This window comes from Leptopilina boulardi, unplaced genomic scaffold (assembly GCF_019393585.1).
Source record: "Leptopilina boulardi isolate dan_hultmark-lab unplaced genomic scaffold, ZJU_Lbou_2.1 LbouV2_362, whole genome shotgun sequence".
Classification (NCBI taxonomy): Eukaryota; Metazoa; Arthropoda; class Insecta; order Hymenoptera; family Figitidae; genus Leptopilina; species Leptopilina boulardi.
The window spans coordinates 1,082,423-1,102,014 of record NW_026137932.1 but is presented as its reverse complement, the minus strand read 5'-3'; the positions used below and the strand labels follow the sequence as shown (position 1 = coordinate 1,102,014).

General features: G+C 28.5%; 1 protein-coding gene across 6 annotated transcripts in view; it reads left to right on the top strand.

Moving 5' to 3' along the window:
- LOC127286711 (MAP kinase-activating death domain protein) overlaps nucleotides 1-19,592 on the top strand; it is a 43,576-nt gene that overhangs the window by 18,893 nt on the left and 5,091 nt on the right. For 5 of the 6 annotated variants that reach the window (XM_051313247.1, XM_051313248.1, XM_051313251.1 and 2 more), the window contains 14 exons: nucleotides 99-191; nucleotides 276-409; nucleotides 615-773; nucleotides 846-1,037; nucleotides 1,151-1,238; nucleotides 1,305-1,441; nucleotides 1,550-1,690; nucleotides 1,807-1,948; nucleotides 2,085-2,214; nucleotides 2,279-2,495; nucleotides 2,565-2,837; nucleotides 3,701-3,880; nucleotides 17,795-17,867; nucleotides 18,205-18,251. In XM_051313247.1, the coding sequence (XP_051169204.1) occupies nucleotides 99-191; nucleotides 276-409; nucleotides 615-773; nucleotides 846-1,037; nucleotides 1,151-1,238; nucleotides 1,305-1,441; nucleotides 1,550-1,690; nucleotides 1,807-1,948; nucleotides 2,085-2,214; nucleotides 2,279-2,495; nucleotides 2,565-2,837; nucleotides 3,701-3,880; nucleotides 17,795-17,867; nucleotides 18,205-18,251 (2,006 nt within the window). The remainder of the gene's footprint in view (nucleotides 1-98; nucleotides 192-275; nucleotides 410-614; nucleotides 774-845; nucleotides 1,038-1,150; nucleotides 1,239-1,304; nucleotides 1,442-1,549; nucleotides 1,691-1,806; nucleotides 1,949-2,084; nucleotides 2,215-2,278; nucleotides 2,496-2,564; nucleotides 2,838-3,700; nucleotides 3,881-17,794; nucleotides 17,868-18,204; nucleotides 18,252-19,592) is intronic. The other variant, XM_051313250.1, reaches the window with a different exon arrangement.

The window sequence follows — 19,592 nt, the reverse complement described above, 5'->3', positions numbered from 1 at the left end:
AAATTTATACGCTTAAATTTCATTTTTTAAATGCTAATCTAGTTTGCATAGTTTGGCTTGCGATAAAAAAAAATATATATTTGCACTTTGATCTGCAGGTAGTAAAAATAGTTCTAGTCGCAACAATTGCTTCCTACCGCAATCACAAAAATCCAAAGAAAAGAACCACTCGTTCGGACCTTTTCCGAAAGGTACGCACATTCCATCATTAAATCGCACAGAGAATTTTTTTTTTTATTTCTAAATTTTTGAAAATTTTAATTTATTTTTTTTAGGTAAACCTGGATTAGCAGAGCGATCGTCTTTAATTAAACATTCGACTAATAAGAATAGTCAAGAGGAATTGCAAAGAATGCAAAATGCTGAGAGATCGAGTACAAATAGCAATAATCAGACATTCCTTACTGATGTAAGTTTTTGTAACTGTTAAATATTCTTAATAATGGGAAAATTGAAAAAAATTCCATCCTTGGAAGGAATAAACTTTAATGGACCTCTTATAAAAATTCTTATTAAATAAAATAAAAATATTTTCCCATATTGTTTAAAAATTCTCTGTAAATTTTTATTTAATTGCTAAGAACAATGAGATAAGAGAGAGATTTTCTCTACAGGTGGTAAATCAAGTATTGGCGGGTGAAGGTGTTGGTTGGTTAAAATTGAATCGATTAAAAAGTTTAATGGAGGATGAGAGTTATCGGGATTTTATTTTAACTAAATTAAACAATGGTCTACATAGAAAAATTAGTCCTGACGATCATATAGATGATGTGGTAAGAATTTTTGTATTTTCATAAAGCGGTTGAAAATTAGGATCTTCCAAACTGACAATTAAATAATTTCAGTGTATATCAAAACCAGTTTACAAAGGAATGTTAAAATGTTTACAAGCAGTGTCTCATGGTCTTGCTGTGACTTTTAGTAATTTTGGATTAGGTGGTATGGCTTCTGTGTTCCAACTTATGGAAATTGCTCACACCCACTATTGGAGTAAAGATTTACTAGAAAGTGGTTTTGATAGTTCACTAATGTCGCAGGTATAGTAATTTTATAAATTTACTGATTTACTGATATACCTTTGGATTGGATGTGAGGAGAAATTCAGAGGTATACAGAGATCGCAAATTAATTATGGAAAATTTTAATTTAGGCTTCCACTCCATTTGGAAGTAAAGAAAATCTCCGATCTCCTCAATCTCACGATCAAGTTGATAGTGGCGATATTCATAAAATGCACGGTATGTTTAATTTTGACTTTATCCATTAGGAATTGTAATGATGTTAATTTTTCGTATTTTCCCCAGATCCACCACAGGTTCGTTTAGAGAGGCCACATTCTCAATCAAGTGGTGAAGATTCTCAATCAACTGCTGATATGTTTTTGGAAATGTTTACGAAAAAGGGAAAACTTCTCAGTAGATTGACTTCATTTGATTCAGAGGTAAGGCAAAAGAAATAATAAAAGTTATTGGATACTTCCAGAAATACGAATTTTTGGTTTATTGATGACTGGAATAATTTTCAATAATAATTTTTAAATAATTTTCAGGGTGGACGAGGTGCTGGAACAGGGAGTAGTGAAGCTTTGTCAACAGACGGAGGAAGTATAACGACAAATCCTGCGTTTAGACAAACTCATCAGGCCTCATTTCGCAGTACTGTTTCAGATAGTGAAGTTGAGCAAGGCAATGTAAGTATTAATTAACAAATGTTCCTTTTTTTAAAATTGTTATTTTTCACATTTCCGCCGGAAATTAATACGAACACCGCTCTTATCAGAAAGAATAAATCATTTTACGATTACAGTTTCCTCGGCAAAAGCAAAGGACTTCTAGTGTTTGGTCAAGTAAATCCTCACTAAGTACGGGTTTTAGATATCATGCAGGAAATTTGGTACCGACAACAACAACTCCAAGTCCAGAAGCAGCCAGAACATATCTTTTCGAAGGTTCGTTTCAAATAATTCGACTTCGCTATTTTTTAGTTTTTCGAAATTTATTGCTATGCTCCCTACTGTAGCAATATCCGAAACTACTTTTTGTACGAAAAATCTTGTATTTACTAACAAAATGTTTTGATTTTAGGACTTTTAGGCAAAGAAAGATCGTCCCTATGGGACCAAGTGCAATTTTGGGAGGATGCATTCCTTGACGCTGTTTCACAAGAGCGAGACATGATGGGAATGGATCAAGGCCCTGGAGAAATGATGGAAAGGTATTTATGAGAAAATTTTCAGTAGTTTAAAATTAAAATAATTATTTCGTTTTTTCTAATTTAGGTACAAGGGTTTAAGTGATAGCGAAAGAAGACGTTTGGAACACGATGAAGATAGATTACTCTGTACTTTACTTCACAATTTAACAGCAATTCTAGTAATGTTGAATGTTGATAAAAATCAAGTTAAACGAAAAGTACGAAGATTGCTCGGCAAAAGTCATATCGGCCTTATCTATAGTCAGGAATTGAATCAACTTCTTGATCAGATAAATAATTTGGTAGGGATTTAAAAATTGTTTAAAGTATCATTTAATGGATTCCATTCAGTAATTAATTTTTCATTACAGAATGGAAATGATATTGATCTTAAACCATTAAATTCTCGACAAATGCACCGTCAGTCGTTTACCGTACATGCAGGAGTCGATGCTGAGGGTGATTTACGTTTTTTAGAAGTACGACATGATGGATTGGTGCTCAGATCCGTTAACGGTGTAATTGTTGAACGATGGTGGTACGAGCGTTTAGTCAATATGACTTACAGCCCTAAGAATAAAGTTCTCTGCCTTTGGAGGCGGAATGGAGGGCAAACGCAATTGCACAAGTACTATACGAAAAAGGTATGTTTATTTCTATAATTTCGAATTTAAAATACAATGGGTCGTCAATTACTGAACTATATAACAATTCTTCCAATTCTCCTCTGTAGCTATCTGTCGCGCCTTCTAATTTAAAGATAGAGTAATTTTACCTAAAGATGTAGTTAAGAGTATTTTTTTTATGAGTGACGTGGAAAATCTGCATAATCCTTGGTATCCAAGGTCGATACCTGGAGCTCTTTGTTCCGAGGTTATGATGACCGTTCTTGTTTTAGTCGACCCACTAAAAACCACACCCTTTGGCTGTACTAATCCTCAACTACGGAACTGCCGTCAAGCTTTAAACTTCGTAGGTGAAGGTCCCTGGGATCTCGCTATCGTGACCCCTGCCGATCTTTATGGCCTACTTGGCTTTGGTTCTTGCGAGAGTCTTCTTGGCTTCCCCGAGGGCTGACCTAAAGATTCTGCATGCTCCACTTTCAGCGACGTGGTTGAGAGGAACCTTGTCGACGGTCTTCGCTTTGCACAAGCAGCAAACTAGAACTGCTCTTGCAGTCTGCAAACTTATGATCTGCTTCCTCGCACTTAAAGCACGCAACCGATCTGTCTGCTTCCGTGCAGCTTCTTGCAAGATGGCCGTAACCCAGGCATCGGTGACATCGAACGACCATGACTCTGTTTCTTATTTGACAGCACATAAAACCCAATTCCTCCAGTTTGGCAACCTCTTCTTGGTTAAGAAGGGAACCCTCTAATTAAGAGTATTAAATCTCCTCTTAAATCCTTTAGAAACAATTTTCTTTACAACGATTAATCCGCTAATTAATTTATATTCGAATTCCGTTACTAATTTAGTTTAAAAAAAATATATATTTACCTTACAGTGCAAGGACCTATACTACTGTATAAAAGATGCGATGGAGAAGGCTGCAGCCAGAGGTCGTGGCGCCAACGTTGGCGTCGAATTAGGAGGCGAATTTCCGGTTCAAGATATGCGAACTGGCGAGGGTGGTCTTCTTCAAGTGTGCATGGAAGGCGTTGGTCTTCTCTTCGCAAATAGCAAGGTATGATCAATCTCTCATGGGCGAAATTCACCGTTTTTCTTTTTTTTTTTTTACCAAAATGGAAACATTTAATTTTCTTCTTTTTTTTCCATTTTTTTTACACAAAAAAAAAATTTCCAATTAATTTCTTTCTACAGGTGATTAAAAATCTTCGATTTTTTTTAGTATCTCTTTTAAATATTCAGTAGATAGATATTTGCGGATAATGCGTATTCAAAATGCTGTCTTTTTTCTTGTTTCATTTTTATATATTTATATAGTCAAAAAGAGTTTTTCAGGAAATTTTTCTACATTCGATAAATTTTTTCTCTTTCGGAGGGTTTATACCTTTTTTTTTATTCATTCTTACAATTATAATATTGTCAAAAAAAAACTATGATATGTGTGTGTGTAACGTGGCTTTTATTTCAGCAATCAAGCACAAGTTTCGTCCGAAAAAAAATTTTCTTTAGGAATTGGATTATATTTTACTTTGCTTCTAGTCAACAAAAAAAAAAAAAAAAAAAAAAACTAGATAGTTTTAAATTATAAGTGATATCGTATTTTTTATTGCTTTTTTTAATCTCAAATATTTTATCTTCTTTGTCGTTGCATTTTGATTATCAATTTTTAAAGAGGAGAATAATGGATTTGTTAAAAAATTTAATATAGTTGAGGTTATGAATTGATTCGGATTTGAATTTAATTTTGTCATCTATAAAAATTCTATATAATCCATTTGTCTCCTGTGTAGTTGACTATATAAAAAGTCCGAAAGAATAGAAAAAAATATAGTTAAATAAAAAAATTGGACCAAGATATAGAAAGGCGAAAAATAAGAAGCAGTCGAAAGGTCGCGATACCCACCCTCTACCTCTTTTTAACTATTCATCTTCTTTTTCGATTATTATTATTATTATTATTAAATTTTCTCTCTGTGTTTTTCGTTGATTGCATTGATGCAAGGACCACTCAATATTATCTCCCATCGCTAGCCACCACGATCTGCTTAAATTAGTATCTGTACGTATCTTTTCAGTTTTGTGTCTTATTATATAAACATCCTTAGGTTAGGGTGCGTGAACGGTAAACAAAACGAAATTTTTTTCATAATTATAAGCAAATATGTTCAATTTTGAATCTACAACAAAAAATGTTTTTCACGAGACACATTTTTTTATTCATTTCGTTTGACAAACCTTTTATTTAATTTAGGATTTTAGAAATATTTTTTCATATGCTGTAATAATTTTTTTTTGTATTAAAATTTTTTTAATTAAGATAATATAATTGGCACAGAAACTTCTTTATTATTAAAGTGATTTTTAATGGTGCATATCCAGTGATCCACTAAAACCCACACCCTTTGGGTGAAGTAATTCTCATTTTACGAAACATTCGTCAAGCTTTAAACTTTGTAGGAGAAGGTTTTTGGTATTGAGTTTCTTTTGCAGTCTGCGAACTTGTGATCAGCTTCACCGAACTTAAAACTCGTCCTCTGCCTTACAAACTTTTTCTATATGACCATAATTAAGGCATCGGTAATACCTAATGACCAACATTCTTTTTTTATTTGGCACGACATAAAACCTACCTTTTTGCAGCACTCCAAATGTTCCATCCTGTCCGCCTCTTTTTGGTTCGGTGACTAAAACTGCGAGCTTCATCCCTCGTTTGTTGGGTTCTAGGACCGTCACCTTCCTTTTTTTTTGGCTTTTCGAATACTTCTTGCAATCTTTGCTGCATTTCCTCTTCCTGGGTAAGGCAATCCAGGTCGCGGATCTCCAGTGTGCTTCAATCCACCGTCCATGCTTTCAACCGTTTTTGTGACCTCAGCAGTGAATGTCGCCTTATTGGAGTCTCCTCCGATTTTGATCAGGAAGTCTCCCTTTCTTGTAGACCTTACACCAATGACTCACGTGTGATTAACGTTCAAATTCACTTTCCTACGAAGTTTGCTCAATACGTCGGCACACGTGTTTCCAGTTGCAACTTGGATCACTATTTTAGATCCACTTCTTCCTCCCGATTTGCTTGGAATTCGATGTTTCCGTTACCTTTGCAATCTTCACAAGAGGTGCCAAACTTTACCATCTTTGCGATATCTTCCTCGATCCCCTAAAGACAACAGCCCTCTTCTGTTTAAGCTTCATGCATTTCTCGCGTTCCTCTTCGATTGCCTCGTTGTCTTGGTCAGGCGGAATCAAACTTCTTCCGCTGGTGACACTAGAAAGGCTGAAGACGCTTCCACTCCTTTCCATTTCTTTCCACAATGAACCAACAGAAATGGAACGCTCCTCCTTATGATATTAGATGACTGGATATGCTTCCTTAAACATTTTCAAAACAAATATGTCTTTTTTTTAAATCATAAAGATGTTTTTGTATCCAAAAAAATTAAAATGTTAAATATAGTATTCTAAAAACAGTTTCATTCCATTTTATTATTTAAATAATTTGATTTTTTAAGTGAAATCTTGGTATTCATTAAATCAAATTAATTATTTTATCCCTCATAGCATCTAAAATTGCAGAAATATTTTGCTACTTAGAATATTGAGGAAATATTGCCAATATTACTGCAAGTTTAGGTCCTGTGTAGGATTGTTTTATTATTATTATTATTATTATTATTATTATTATTATTATTATTATTATTATTATCTTATTATAATTATGATCATTATTAATATTATTAAATTAAAAAAATTATTAAACATCTATAATAAAAAGTTTGTCACTTAATAGAAATTATGACATTAAAAATTCAATTAAAAAGGCCAAAAAAATTTTTAAAAAAGGGAAAAAAGAAAATATACAAAAGATACTATACACAAGTAGTTGTAGTGAATAAGTAGATAAATATTAATTACTATAATGCCAATAATAATTATCATTAGATTCATAGAAAATGTCCTCTTATTTTGTCTTAATTCCAATATATAAGATAGTTCCTTAATTTGTAACAATTTTTCAATATACTGTAGAAAATCCTTTATAGTAGAATATTTCTAAAAAGAAATCATATATATTAAACAATTTAGTGTCTACTTTTCAGAATTTATACATAATTATAAATAACGTTAATTAATTATTCTACATTAATTATTTCATATTACCCTAATTTTAGAAAACATTGTTTCCATTATATTTATGGGTCTCATTTTTTTTTTTTTTTTTTAAATCACTTTTTTCCATATATTTCTTTTATTTTCTATAAGGGTTTATTTTATGTTATGTTTCATTTGAGCGTTATATTATTATTCAATGTTTTTTGCATGAAACTCGATGTGCAGCTGCAGTCTCTTTTTTATCTGTCTATATCGAATTTATCACATTATATACTATATATATATATATTTCTTATAATCCCTTATCAGTATTCATATTATATTTATATATTGCTCTCTTTATATGTATCATATGGAGAATCGGAGAAACATTTGAAATAATTTTTTTTCTCATCCTTCTTTTTATTATTAAATATTGTAAGGGTTTTAAAATACACATTTATATTCTATTTAATTACTGTAAACAATTTTTTAATTCAGAAAGTTTTTTTATTTAAAAATTCAAAAAAAAGAGGTTCTCGGATAAAAAAATTACATTTTTTCATTTCACATTCCCTATCAATTTAAAGACTCTGGAAACTCATTAAAAACTCATTTTTGGAGATTATGTTTTTATTAAGTTTCCAATGATTTTTGTGGGGACAGGATATTAAAAAAGAAAAAATGTTTTTATATTAATAAATAAAAATTTTAGAACCCTAATCTAATATATATATAATTTGTATTGAATGTTGGATGCTATATTACATATATATTTCTCTGAATCTAAAGATTTATATATTACATATATATATATATATCTGTCGTGGTCATGTATGAGGAAAGTTTATTCACCGGTTGAGATGCAGTCTGTCATTATATATAAATGTTTAATTATTTTTTATTCTCATTGTTCCCGCAGTTACTATATATCTATATGGCGTTTGATTTCCCGCTCTCTTACGTGGTGCTCGGATAATAAACTTTTCTCAATCTGGGGAACTTTTGAGATGGTCCTTGAACAATGAAAGCACCTAGAGAGATATTAGTAATAAGTACAAAAAAAAAATTGGCCATGACACTAAACCTTATTAAATATTTATAATAATAACTAAATACTATAACCAAAATTTAAAAAAAAATCAACGGTGATAATAATAATTAATAAAATAGTAATAATTTGATAATTAAATTATTACGACACAGTAAAAACGAGATATAAAATTTATAATAATTTAAACGTGAACGCTTGTAATGTATAATAAGGTAAAAATCGATTGTGTAAATAAATATAACCTTTTAATTTAGAGAGTAAGAGAGTGAATGGTAATCTAGAAACTGTTATATTGAAACAAATGATTCTCCTGAAAATTCTCTTTTTGACCCCTTTTTTCTTTTTAATTTCACAGAATTAGCTCACTATGTTATCTTGTTAAAATTTCGTTACAGTTCTGTAATGAAAAAAAGAATTTTAGGAGTTCCATTAAATTTAATGAAGAATGTGCGCTCTGCCGTTTCGGAGACATTTCATTTTCTTTTCAGTAGACATCTTTTAATTTTTAATAATTTTCATCTCTCAATTCTGATTTATATAATTCAATATTTGTTCAATTTTATTTTCATACAATGTAAAATTCCATTCGCCATGAGACCACACCAACACACACTGTGTGCCCAAACTGTGCGTGCTTCTCACTTGAGACCAGTCCCCTAAAATGTTCTAAAAATGTTTCCAGAATGTGAAACGCTTTTTGGAGCGAATAGAAACGTTCCAAAATTGTTTCATCAACGTTTCTGAAGAAGGCACGTTTGATGCCTTTTAGGAAATTAAGGAATTCTCTAAACTTGGCTAATTATAAAACTGATATTAATTCCTGTTTCATTAGACTTTAGCCAGTTGCTTGTAGTTTGGAATTAAAATTCCAATAAACCATATTAATCCAAGTATACCGCTGAGACTCTTAATACTTATAATACTCCTAATACTCCAGATTTATGAGGATTAAGTAAATTATTAATTGCAAACTATATTGATAAGTAAAGATTACCTAAAGTTGCAGATTGAGGGGCCATGAATAGAAAGTGACCTTTTTGAAAAATACTACAACCAGTTTCCTTAAAATCGATTCTTAAATCATCTAAATTAAGGGAATTAGCAGTTCGTTTGGCCATTACCCAGAATTACTGTTTTATTTTATCTCTCGTTTTTACTATGGTGACAACAATATTAAAAAATGATCTAAATGATAACAAAAATAAATCTAATAGTAAATAATAATCATAATAATACCCATATTAATATTTACAATTGGAGCCAACCTTCAAGGCATCCGAATCCTTGGAGTTGTAATTCCCTCCTTGTTGTGAGATTTATTACAACCTATGAGAAAAATGATAATAGTAGCCATGTTAATAATTATAATTATTAGTAGCCATATTAATAATAATAAAAATGATGACAATGGTTAAGAATAATAATGATGATGATGATGATGATGATGATGATGATGATGATGATAAAAACGATGATGATAATTCTGTCTGATAATAATGATGACAATAATGATTGTATTAATAATAAGTTAGGATATGTCTATTAAATAAATAGTTTGGATTGTAAATCGTAAAATTGCAGCCCTCGTTTGATAATTTTCTAGATCGTTAATTTTGTGTTTTTCTGTTTTCTGTTTCTTGTCCGGTTCGTCGACATTGCCCTGGCCGGGCATACAGGATTTCGAGGTACTATTTTTCAACGACTCACTGTTTGTTATATAAAATTCAGTATTATGACTATATTATTATTTAATGTTGGCCGTGTTCCGGAAATGCTTATTTCTCTTTTCTTTTACTTTACCAAAAACGTTTGATTCTTAGCCGTATATATCGTTCCTACTATATATATATATATCTTATACCATTACTGTTTCATTATATATACTACTATATATACCACTATTATATATATATAATATATATATATTACTACATTCTCAATTTGATGCATTTGAATTAGTTGATCTGCTCTGTCCACCTCACTGTTTTTTCCTAACCATATTGATTGGTGTTAGTTGTGATTTTTCATTTATATAGATTACATGTTTAAAAAAGAAAACATTTTTTTTTTTTTGTCGTTCATGTCAACTCAAGTACCAACTCGATAAATTTTGGAGATTTTTTTCTGCTTAATATTTTAAGAGGGTCTTAAAATCTGCTTCTTTGATTTGATGAAGCTTCAAAAGTACAACATTTTTTATTTCCTAAATTCAAAATTATTTTGATTTAGAATCGATTTTTCAATAAGTACTCTTTTTTTTTGTTTTAAATTAGAAAATTTTTAAATTGTTTGCAAATTTTTTGTTTGTCCAACAATTCGAAATTGTTATATAATAGTAAAACTATTGAGAAAACAAATCTTTTTTTACGGTAATAAATTATTTAAATACAGTGGATTTACATTGGAGGGTGTTAATTACTTATTAATGTCTTATATTAAAAATTAGTTATTAATTTCTTAGTTTTACGAACATATAAAAATAGTTGGTACTTTAGGGGGCAAAATGACTTGTAGAGAATTCGCGAATCGTTCTCGTAGCGAGCTTTTGTTCGAAAAGAATTTTTTTTCGTTATTAATAGAAATTAAATTCTTATTTGTTTTGGTTGGTTAATCTAATTTCGGAGTACGGCCTTAGAAAAAAAATTAAAAAGAGTTGTGTGGCCCCTAGCACTAAAAAAAAAAACCGTGTAGTGACACTTGTAGTGCCTTATATAATCTTCAATTTTTCTTTATACTCACCTATGAAACCACAGCACCACCAAATATTATTATTATTATTCAAATTGTTTCTAATTTAATCTACAATTTTTTAATATTTTCTATTTTTATACTAATTATGTACTTACTTATTATATAATGTACATTTTTTTCAAAGCTTTCAGCAAAATTTATAACAAATTCTAGATTTTGATTTTGAAGCATAAGAATGGAGTTCCATAAAAAATTTTTTTTTTTTCAACAAAGTAGTTCTTTGGTTTCATTTGCATTTCAAAAACAAGACACAATTATCGAAAAATAAATAAATTGCGCTAATAAATCTTTACTTATACATACCACATGTACTCGGCATGTAATTATTCTCTAGTTTTCGAAAAGTTTTAGTGCATTAATACACAAAACAATTATACTAATATTTGATCAATATTTTATCTTCCTACATTCAATACTGTACACTAAACATATATGCTAAAACATCATTATTATCTTCCAATTGAAAAAGTATTCCTTAGGTCCACAAGGAAAAAGGAATATTGTTCAAATCGGACTGTTAATATAGAACTAATAAATCTGATTTGTTTTGTGAAAACAAATTTTTCTCGTTTTCTTAACAGTTTTTTTTTGTTTGTTATTATATCAATTTTGAATTGTTGGATGAACAAAAAATTTATTACAACAACAAATTAGATTTGTTAATTTTGTATTAATAATCCGATTGTCAGAAATCTCCACAGCACCGAAACTTTCACAAAGATTTCCTAAAGATTTATTTTTAAATGTTCGGAATATTTAATTGCAAAGTTTAGTGAAAATTGTGTAAGGATTTAAATGTCCCGATTAAATAAATGTTTACCTTTAGGAAATCTTTAGGAAATTTTCGGTGCTGTGGGGGAAGATAACCCGTTTTCTTTGTGTTTTAAAAAATTTTTCAAAATGAATTTTATAATTTTAATATTGAGAAAAAAATAACTTAAGAGTGTTGGAGCTTGTAAAAATTATTTTAAGTTTTTTCTAATTTGCAACAAATTTTATAACCGACAGATGTTGGAGTAAAAAATTCTTTTTTTGTAAATAAAAGATAAAAGTGGCACACACATAATACGATAAACGATATTTTTTTTTTAAATTGTTCAAAATAGGAAAGATTAATTAAAAATATAATAAACGCAATGGCTGATACTTTCCAGTATTGACATATACGTAAAATGTAAAAAAAAGTCACCGACACGGGAAAATGAATTTTGAAATAATAGAATAGACCCAAATAGCAGTTATCAAAGTTTTTAGTAATAAACAATCACATTTTTAATAAATAATACAAACATTAATTTAAAAATGTATGCTATGAAATTTGTGAACGACACCTTCCAACTAGCACGTAATATTACTGCAATATTACAGTAACATTATCCGGTAATATTACTGGAATATTACAGTGATATTAAAATGTCCGCCTGATGGTGATCTTACCGAATAATATTACTGTAATATTACGGTAATGTTACAGTAATATTACAGATTGATTTCAGTTACTCATAAAGCATCACAATCATAAATATATTTTAAGTCAGTGTGGCTTGTTGGTAAAACTCTCGACTTGTGTGCCTTGAGTTCGGGGTTCGATTCCCCGGTTGGGTACATTTTTTTCGTAACATAATATTCTTCTAATATTACTGCAATATTCTCGTGTATTATTACCATAATATTACTGTAATATTACCATGAGACGGACATTTTAATATCACTCTAATATTACAGTAATGTTACCGGGTAATATTACAGTAATGTTACCAAATAATATTGCTGTAATATTACGTGCTACTTGGGCCATTAATAAAATAAAACTACTATTTAAGTAACATAATATATTTATTAATATTATCACAAATTTTATTATTCAGATTTAATGAACAAAAAAAGTTGCTTTTAAAATATAATTATTTAACAATTTCTTCATATTTATAACACTTGTATAATCAATAAAGCAAATTTTTTGAGGTTAATCTTCTAGAATGTTAAATATTGAGGAAAAAATAAACATATACAATTTTGTGTCAACTGTATCAGTTTCTAAATATTGTATATTAATTAATTTACTAGTGATATTTACTTCAATATTATTATTTTTATATTTATTATCGTTTTTAATAGCAGGTGTCGTTCGTTGTACCTTTTACCCTATTTTGATTTCTTCTGCTATCAATTCTCTCCTCCCAGGATTGGGTAGATATAAAATTCAATTAGGCTGCTTCTACAATAGTTAAATTGCAAAGCCTTGACCTTTTTTTTTAGGATGAGACAATGCGCGCGCATGCATTTTGACAACTGTTAACAAAAAATTATTTCACGTGATCCACACTATTCCTACAATTTCAGCTTGTTAATATTATTTCAAATTATAAACATTTTATCTTGAAGGATATAAAATTTATTATTTTCTTTGATAAAACAATTTTTATAATTTCCAAAAAAAATAATCTAAAATTGTACACTTAATTATCTAAATGCTATGTCCTTCCGGTTTGATGACATTTTGAAAAGTCGTGACATTTCTATAATAATTTTATTAGTTCATGACATATTAAATTAGTTACCTCATACGCCATAAACTAATAAAATTGTTATAGAAGTGTCACCATTGTTCAAAACGTCAAACCGGTAGGTCAGGAATACATAGTGGATCTCGAGATATAAATTTTTTGTCGACACTTGGTACTGGACAAGTTTCCAATGTGTCATAATTCTCTGTCAACTACCGCTCCCTGCTCTAGTGACAATTTAGTGACTTTATAGTAACTTTAAATTTTAACTAAAATGTGGAAGGTTGCCATTGTCCCCACTTGCCATTTGTCATAATTCTCGTCAACTACCGCACCCTGCTCTAGTGAAAATTTAGTGACTTTATAGTAACTTTTAATTTTAAAAATAAAGTCACTAAATTTTCAGCAGAGCAGGGTGCGGTATTTGACGAGAATTATGACAAGTGGCAAGTGGGGACAATGACAACCTTCCACATTCTAGTTAAAATTAAAAGTTACTATAAAGTCACTAAATTGTCACTAGAGCAGGGTGCGGTAGTTGACAGAGAATTATAGAAAAATTAAGAACGGAAACTTTAGTTAGCGGGGGGTATATTTCGGGATTTTAACTCGCACTTGTTAAAATATTATTTTTCACAGGTGCGAGTAAAACTTCCGAAATATGTAACGTCTATTATGTGAAACTTCTGCTCTCAGTCCTCCTACCAGGGTTGGGAATGTATAATATGCATACTTAGTTTTGTGTATCTTTATGACTATGCAATTTAACTATTGTAGAAGCAGCCTAATTGAATTTTATATCTACCCAACTCTGGGAGGAGAGTATTATAACAGCAGTAGTCATATCCTCTTGTCGAAATTAATATTCTTTACGACATATTTCATCTATGTTTGTATTATTTATTAAAAATGTGATTGTTTATTACTAAAAACTTTGATAACGGCTATTTGGGTCTATTTTATTATTTCAAAAATTCAGTTTCGTAGCACATGTGTGTCACTTTTATCTTTTATTTACAAAAAAAGAACAAATGAATTGATACATTTTTCAAGTCAAATTCTATCGGTTACAAAATGTGCTGCAAATTAGAGTGAAATTTGAGAGAAAAAATTTTAGATTATGTTTAGTTTTACCTTGATAGAAAGTTTCTTTTTAATTAGTTTTCATTAAATTATTTTTTAAAAATCTCAAACATAACCTAAAATTTTTCTTTTCTTCTCTCGTGGAGCTTTACATATATTTTCTGTTTGAATAATTGTTTGACGATGATAATTTTTATACTGAAAAGACATTTTGAAAGCGAATACTTTTGAAATTAGAAGACTTAATGAGTTTTATTAAACTATTTTTTTTCATACAAAGATACTTGAAATAATTCAGGAGCATTATAGAATAAAAAAAAAATCACACACAGAACAAAATTTTTTTCCGCATTGAATACTGTTTATTCTATATATATAGTTGAACTGCAACTGTGCATCATTTTGTTGCGAGGAACTCCGTTCCACTGCTAAATTTAGATATATATATATATAATTAAAAATGCACATATTATATATACTTAGCAATTTATATATCAACGCTGAGCAAATCGACAATTTAATATATGAGTTTTAGGCCATCTCCAGAGTTGCCTGCCACCGCTCATGAAAATAGAAAAAAAAAGGATTTGTTGCTCTTGCTTTAACGTCGCATGTCTTCTTTCTTTCTTATACTCTACTATTAAGGATTGTTTAGCCTTAATCTTTTTTAATATTAAGAAATAAATTAATTGCTTTGCATGATTTCAATGTAAATATAGGGTGCTCCTTATCAAATTTACAATATTCTAAATTTCTTTATCTTTTGAATGTTGTATTGTCTCTCTCTTTCTCTCTCTCTCTTTCTTCGTACATTTGAAAAAAAACAGAATTATTTCTTTTAGTGAATTTTCAGATTCCTGCATCGATGTGTTATGGAGTTTTTTTTTATTGAAACTTACAAACTAGTCTTTTTTTTAATGTTCTCTCCTCGATGTTAGGCTGAATAAAATTAATAATTTCTTTTTATAGAAATTTTTTTACATAACATGGTTAATAATATTATTAAGAGTACCCCTGGCGGATCTCGAAATCGGAATAAACGCTGAATTCGTTGTACATTCGTTACACATTGGTTAAACATTTAGTTGGAGTGAAAATTGTGTAGAAACTGAGTGGAAACTGTGGAAAAAAGTAATTGAATTGAATAATAAAAGTATTTAGTGATAGATTTGTGCTGTATTTGTGATAAATTAACGTGTTATTATTAAATAAATAAAGTTTAAAGTGTAAAATGTTCGCGTAAGTGAGTTTGACAGGCTAGAGAATTTTCTAGTGACATCCAAATTGATAGTCGATAAAGAAGTTGAGCCGCCGACTTTGCACAGTAGGTGGCAGCATTCATACTTTCTCCTTTTGTAAAAATTCTCTTTTTCAATTGTAAATAGAAAAATTAATTAATTAATAAGTTATATAGTTTCTATGTTGTCATTTTTTTTAACAATTGAATTTTTGAAGATTGTTTAATGAGATAAATTAAACTTGTATAATCGATGCAAATTGTTGTTTTTTAATTAAATTCAATTAAATTAATTTAATCATAATTTTAATAAAGAAAACTTTTTTTATCTTTCTTTATTTTATTATTATTTATTTTTAATATAAATGTAATTAAAAGAAAAGATTTATTTAAAAGTATTTTAAAAACAACAATTTGCATCGATTATACAAGTTTAATTTATCTCATTAAACAATCTTCAAATATTCAATTGTTAAAAAAATGACAACATAGAAACTATATAACTTATTAATTAATTAATTTTTCTATTTACAATTGAAAAAGAGAATTTTTAAAAAGGAGAAAGTATGAATGCTGCCACCTACCGTGCAAAGTCGGCGGCTCAACTTCTTTATCGACAAACTCACTTACGCGAACATTTTACACTTTATTTATTTAATTATAACACGTTAATTTATCACAAATACAGCACAAATCTATCACTACATACTTTTATTATTCAATTCAATTACACTTTTCCACAGTTTCCACTCAGTTTCTACACAATTTTCACTCCAACTAAATGTTTAACCAATGTGTAACGAATGTACAACGAATTCAGCGTACATTCCGATTTCGAGATCCGCCAGGGACAACATTAAAACTAGTGAATTTGGAATATTTTCGGTTTTAGAATAAAATAATTTATTGAAGGATTAAAATAGCAAAATTTCAGAAAATTAATTTAAAAAGCTAGAAAAATTTTTTAACAAAAATTGAAGTTGTGCCATCCTAAATTTTTACTTATCTCAAAAATATCCAGTGACAATGAAGAAAAAGTGAAATCTTTGTTGTCTCTTCCTGACATCAATTGTGTTTATTTATATAAATAAAATGACAATGGGAGCAAAAAAATTCTAATTATTGAAAACCGATTAAAAAAAAACAAATTTAAATAATTCAATCTAAATTGATGAAAATTAAAAAATTATTATTTTAATACAAAAAAAAAACTGTCGCTGCAGGAATTTTTTTTAAAACGGCGTTCCTTAAATATTAATATTTTCTTAATTTAAAAAAATTATTTAATTTAATATTATAATTTAATTATAATGCTACTAAAAAACATTTTACGATTGTAAACCAAATTTGAAATGGGCCAACGCAAAATGAAATCTCTAATCGTAAATCTTAAGTTTTTACATGAGAGAGAAAAGGATAGAAACATCTTTTATCCTTTTCTCTCTCATGTAAAAGCTTAAGATTTACGATTAGAGATTTCATTCTGCTTAGGCCTATTGAAAGGTTGTTGAAATTTTTTAATAAGTAATAATTGTTATAATTTTATATTATAAAAACAGTTTTTGAACAGAAAATTATAATTATGTTTCAATAATAATTATTGTAATTGAAAATCATGCGCTACGTGGAGAGTCACCTATATAAATGATGAAAGAAAAAATAAATTTCCCATTATTTTGCTTTGCGCCCATAGATGGCGTCCTTAAACATTTTTTCTCGTATATCTAAAGATGACGTAACACTTAATGCTGAAAGAGAATTTATATTTTTTCAAAAATTTTCTGTATATAGAAAAATGTTATTAATTAATTTAAAAAATTAGAATATTAATTTGTTTTTTAAGCTGAAAATAATTGTATTTAAGTTTTAAATGAATTTATTTAATTCAAAAAAAAAAAAAATTACTAATACTTCGGGTTTTTGAAAATAAATTAATTTCAATGACAAATGTTTAAAATGTAGTAAGGAACACTCTTTTTTTCGAGTTGAAAAGGTATTTCGAATTTCTGCAATTTCGTTTTTGGGACGATAATTAGTTCTTGCACACGAGTTTATAGTTTTTTTTTTTTTTTTAATTGAGGTTTTTTGTAGATATTTCTGACACTTGTAGATAATTATGAGACATGAAAAATGCATGGTTGATAATAATTTTTTAGCTATTGGCCATCACCACCAATTTTTTTTTTTTATTGTTTGAATTGCACAAAATGATATTTACTTGTCAGGATTAATTCTCTTGTTTGTTATTTTCAGTTTTTTGTAAGACTCGATCATATCCGCAAGTGCTTTACTCAGAAGGGTGGGATCTTCGTTTTGGAAGAATTCAGTGAGTATATATAACATTTTTTACCATAATTTACATATTTACATATAAATTCAATAAAATATTAGAGATTTACATTTGTAAAATTAAAAATTATCCCTTAAACTACTGTAGAGGTCTCCCAGACCGGTATCTAAATATTATTTTTTTTAATTACAATATAGAAACTTAAGTTTTGTATTTGCGGTCTAACAGACCGAGAAAAGTAATAAGGGTCATTTTTTAATACCTAGCAGTTTAAAAATTAAAAAGTTAACATTAAATTTTATTCTTTTTAAATAATTTTTTCTATTTCTTTTTTTAAATTAAAATTAAATAACAAAAATTAAAATTTTTTCAGATCCTAAGACTAGACAAGTAATTCAACGTAAATATAAGTCTCAAATGGTAAGTGTAATTTAAGTTCTAACACTAAAAAAAAAAAAAAACTGGTATTAATTATAGAAAAAAAATTTTAAAAGAAAGAATTTGTGATTTTTTGCAACGATTGAAGTTTAATCGTTTATTGAAAGCACATATTATGTTAAATTAAATATTATTATTTAATTTTTGCATGAGCAGGCCAGCGAGGCAATTCGCTGCATGCACAGAGTATTCTCTGTTGCCCTTGCTGAGCAACTTTCAGCAGATGGGAAATTCGTTGCAACTGCCGAGAACAACGATGCATGAAGCTCCTTTATTTGTAGGTTTCTTTTTCGTTCATTTCATTTCAGCATTCATATATTCTATTTATCATTATAAAATTAATTTTATAATTCTTTCTACTTTTTATTTTTTTCTTTCTGTCTATATTCCTCCAATCTCAATGTTTATTAAATGTTAATTTTTTTCTCAAAAAAATTTCCTAAAAAAGGGATTAAAAATTTAAAAATTTTTAATTTCTTCAAAAAATTAAATTACCTACTTTCTTTATGGAAATAAATCTAAAAATATTATTTTTCTATATTTTGTCTATCTCTTTTTTACTGAATTTGTTTTTTTTCAACTGAAGCATTTCAAAATTGGTTGAAAAAGATTGTTGCTTTCAACTTCTTTTCTTCTAAAAATGCAAAAAAAAAGATTCTTAAAGAATTTTTGAATTTTTTTTTTCTACTGATTTATATAAAGAATTTTAATATATATTTTCAATGAGTAAAATATAAAAAATATATATTTTTAATTGTAATGTGTTTGTGCTTTCAAAACGAAAAGTAAAAACTTTCTTCTTAACGCAAAAAAATCGACAAAAAAAAAAAAGAAAAATTATTGTGCTATCTGGAAAACAAAATGGTCCAAGGAGTCGTAAAACTGAAAATTTAATGTGTACTACTGTTAAAAAGATTATTTAACCCTTTCCAGAAAAAAATGGAAAAATAAAAGAAAGCCACAGTCGTTCCAATAGTTTTTAGAATCTGAGATCAGTTTTGCAAAATTCAAAATGGCGGATCCAATATGGCGGACGGTTTTTTAAAAATTGATCAAATTCGCTTGAAATAGTCGCTGAATACGAATCCGATGATAATTTTTCAAAATTCAAAATGGCGGTCAAAAATTTAAAAATTGTTTCAATTCACTTGAAACTCATTACTCGAAAGGCTTTCAGTGTTGCTGATTATAAATACAATATTTTTGTAATTAATGACTCGAAAAATTTCTGTGTAACAAATTTTAAACGAATTGGAATGATTTGAAAAAAATTTTTTTGTTATTGCATAATCCATTTTAAAAAACTAACATCGAATTCGTAAT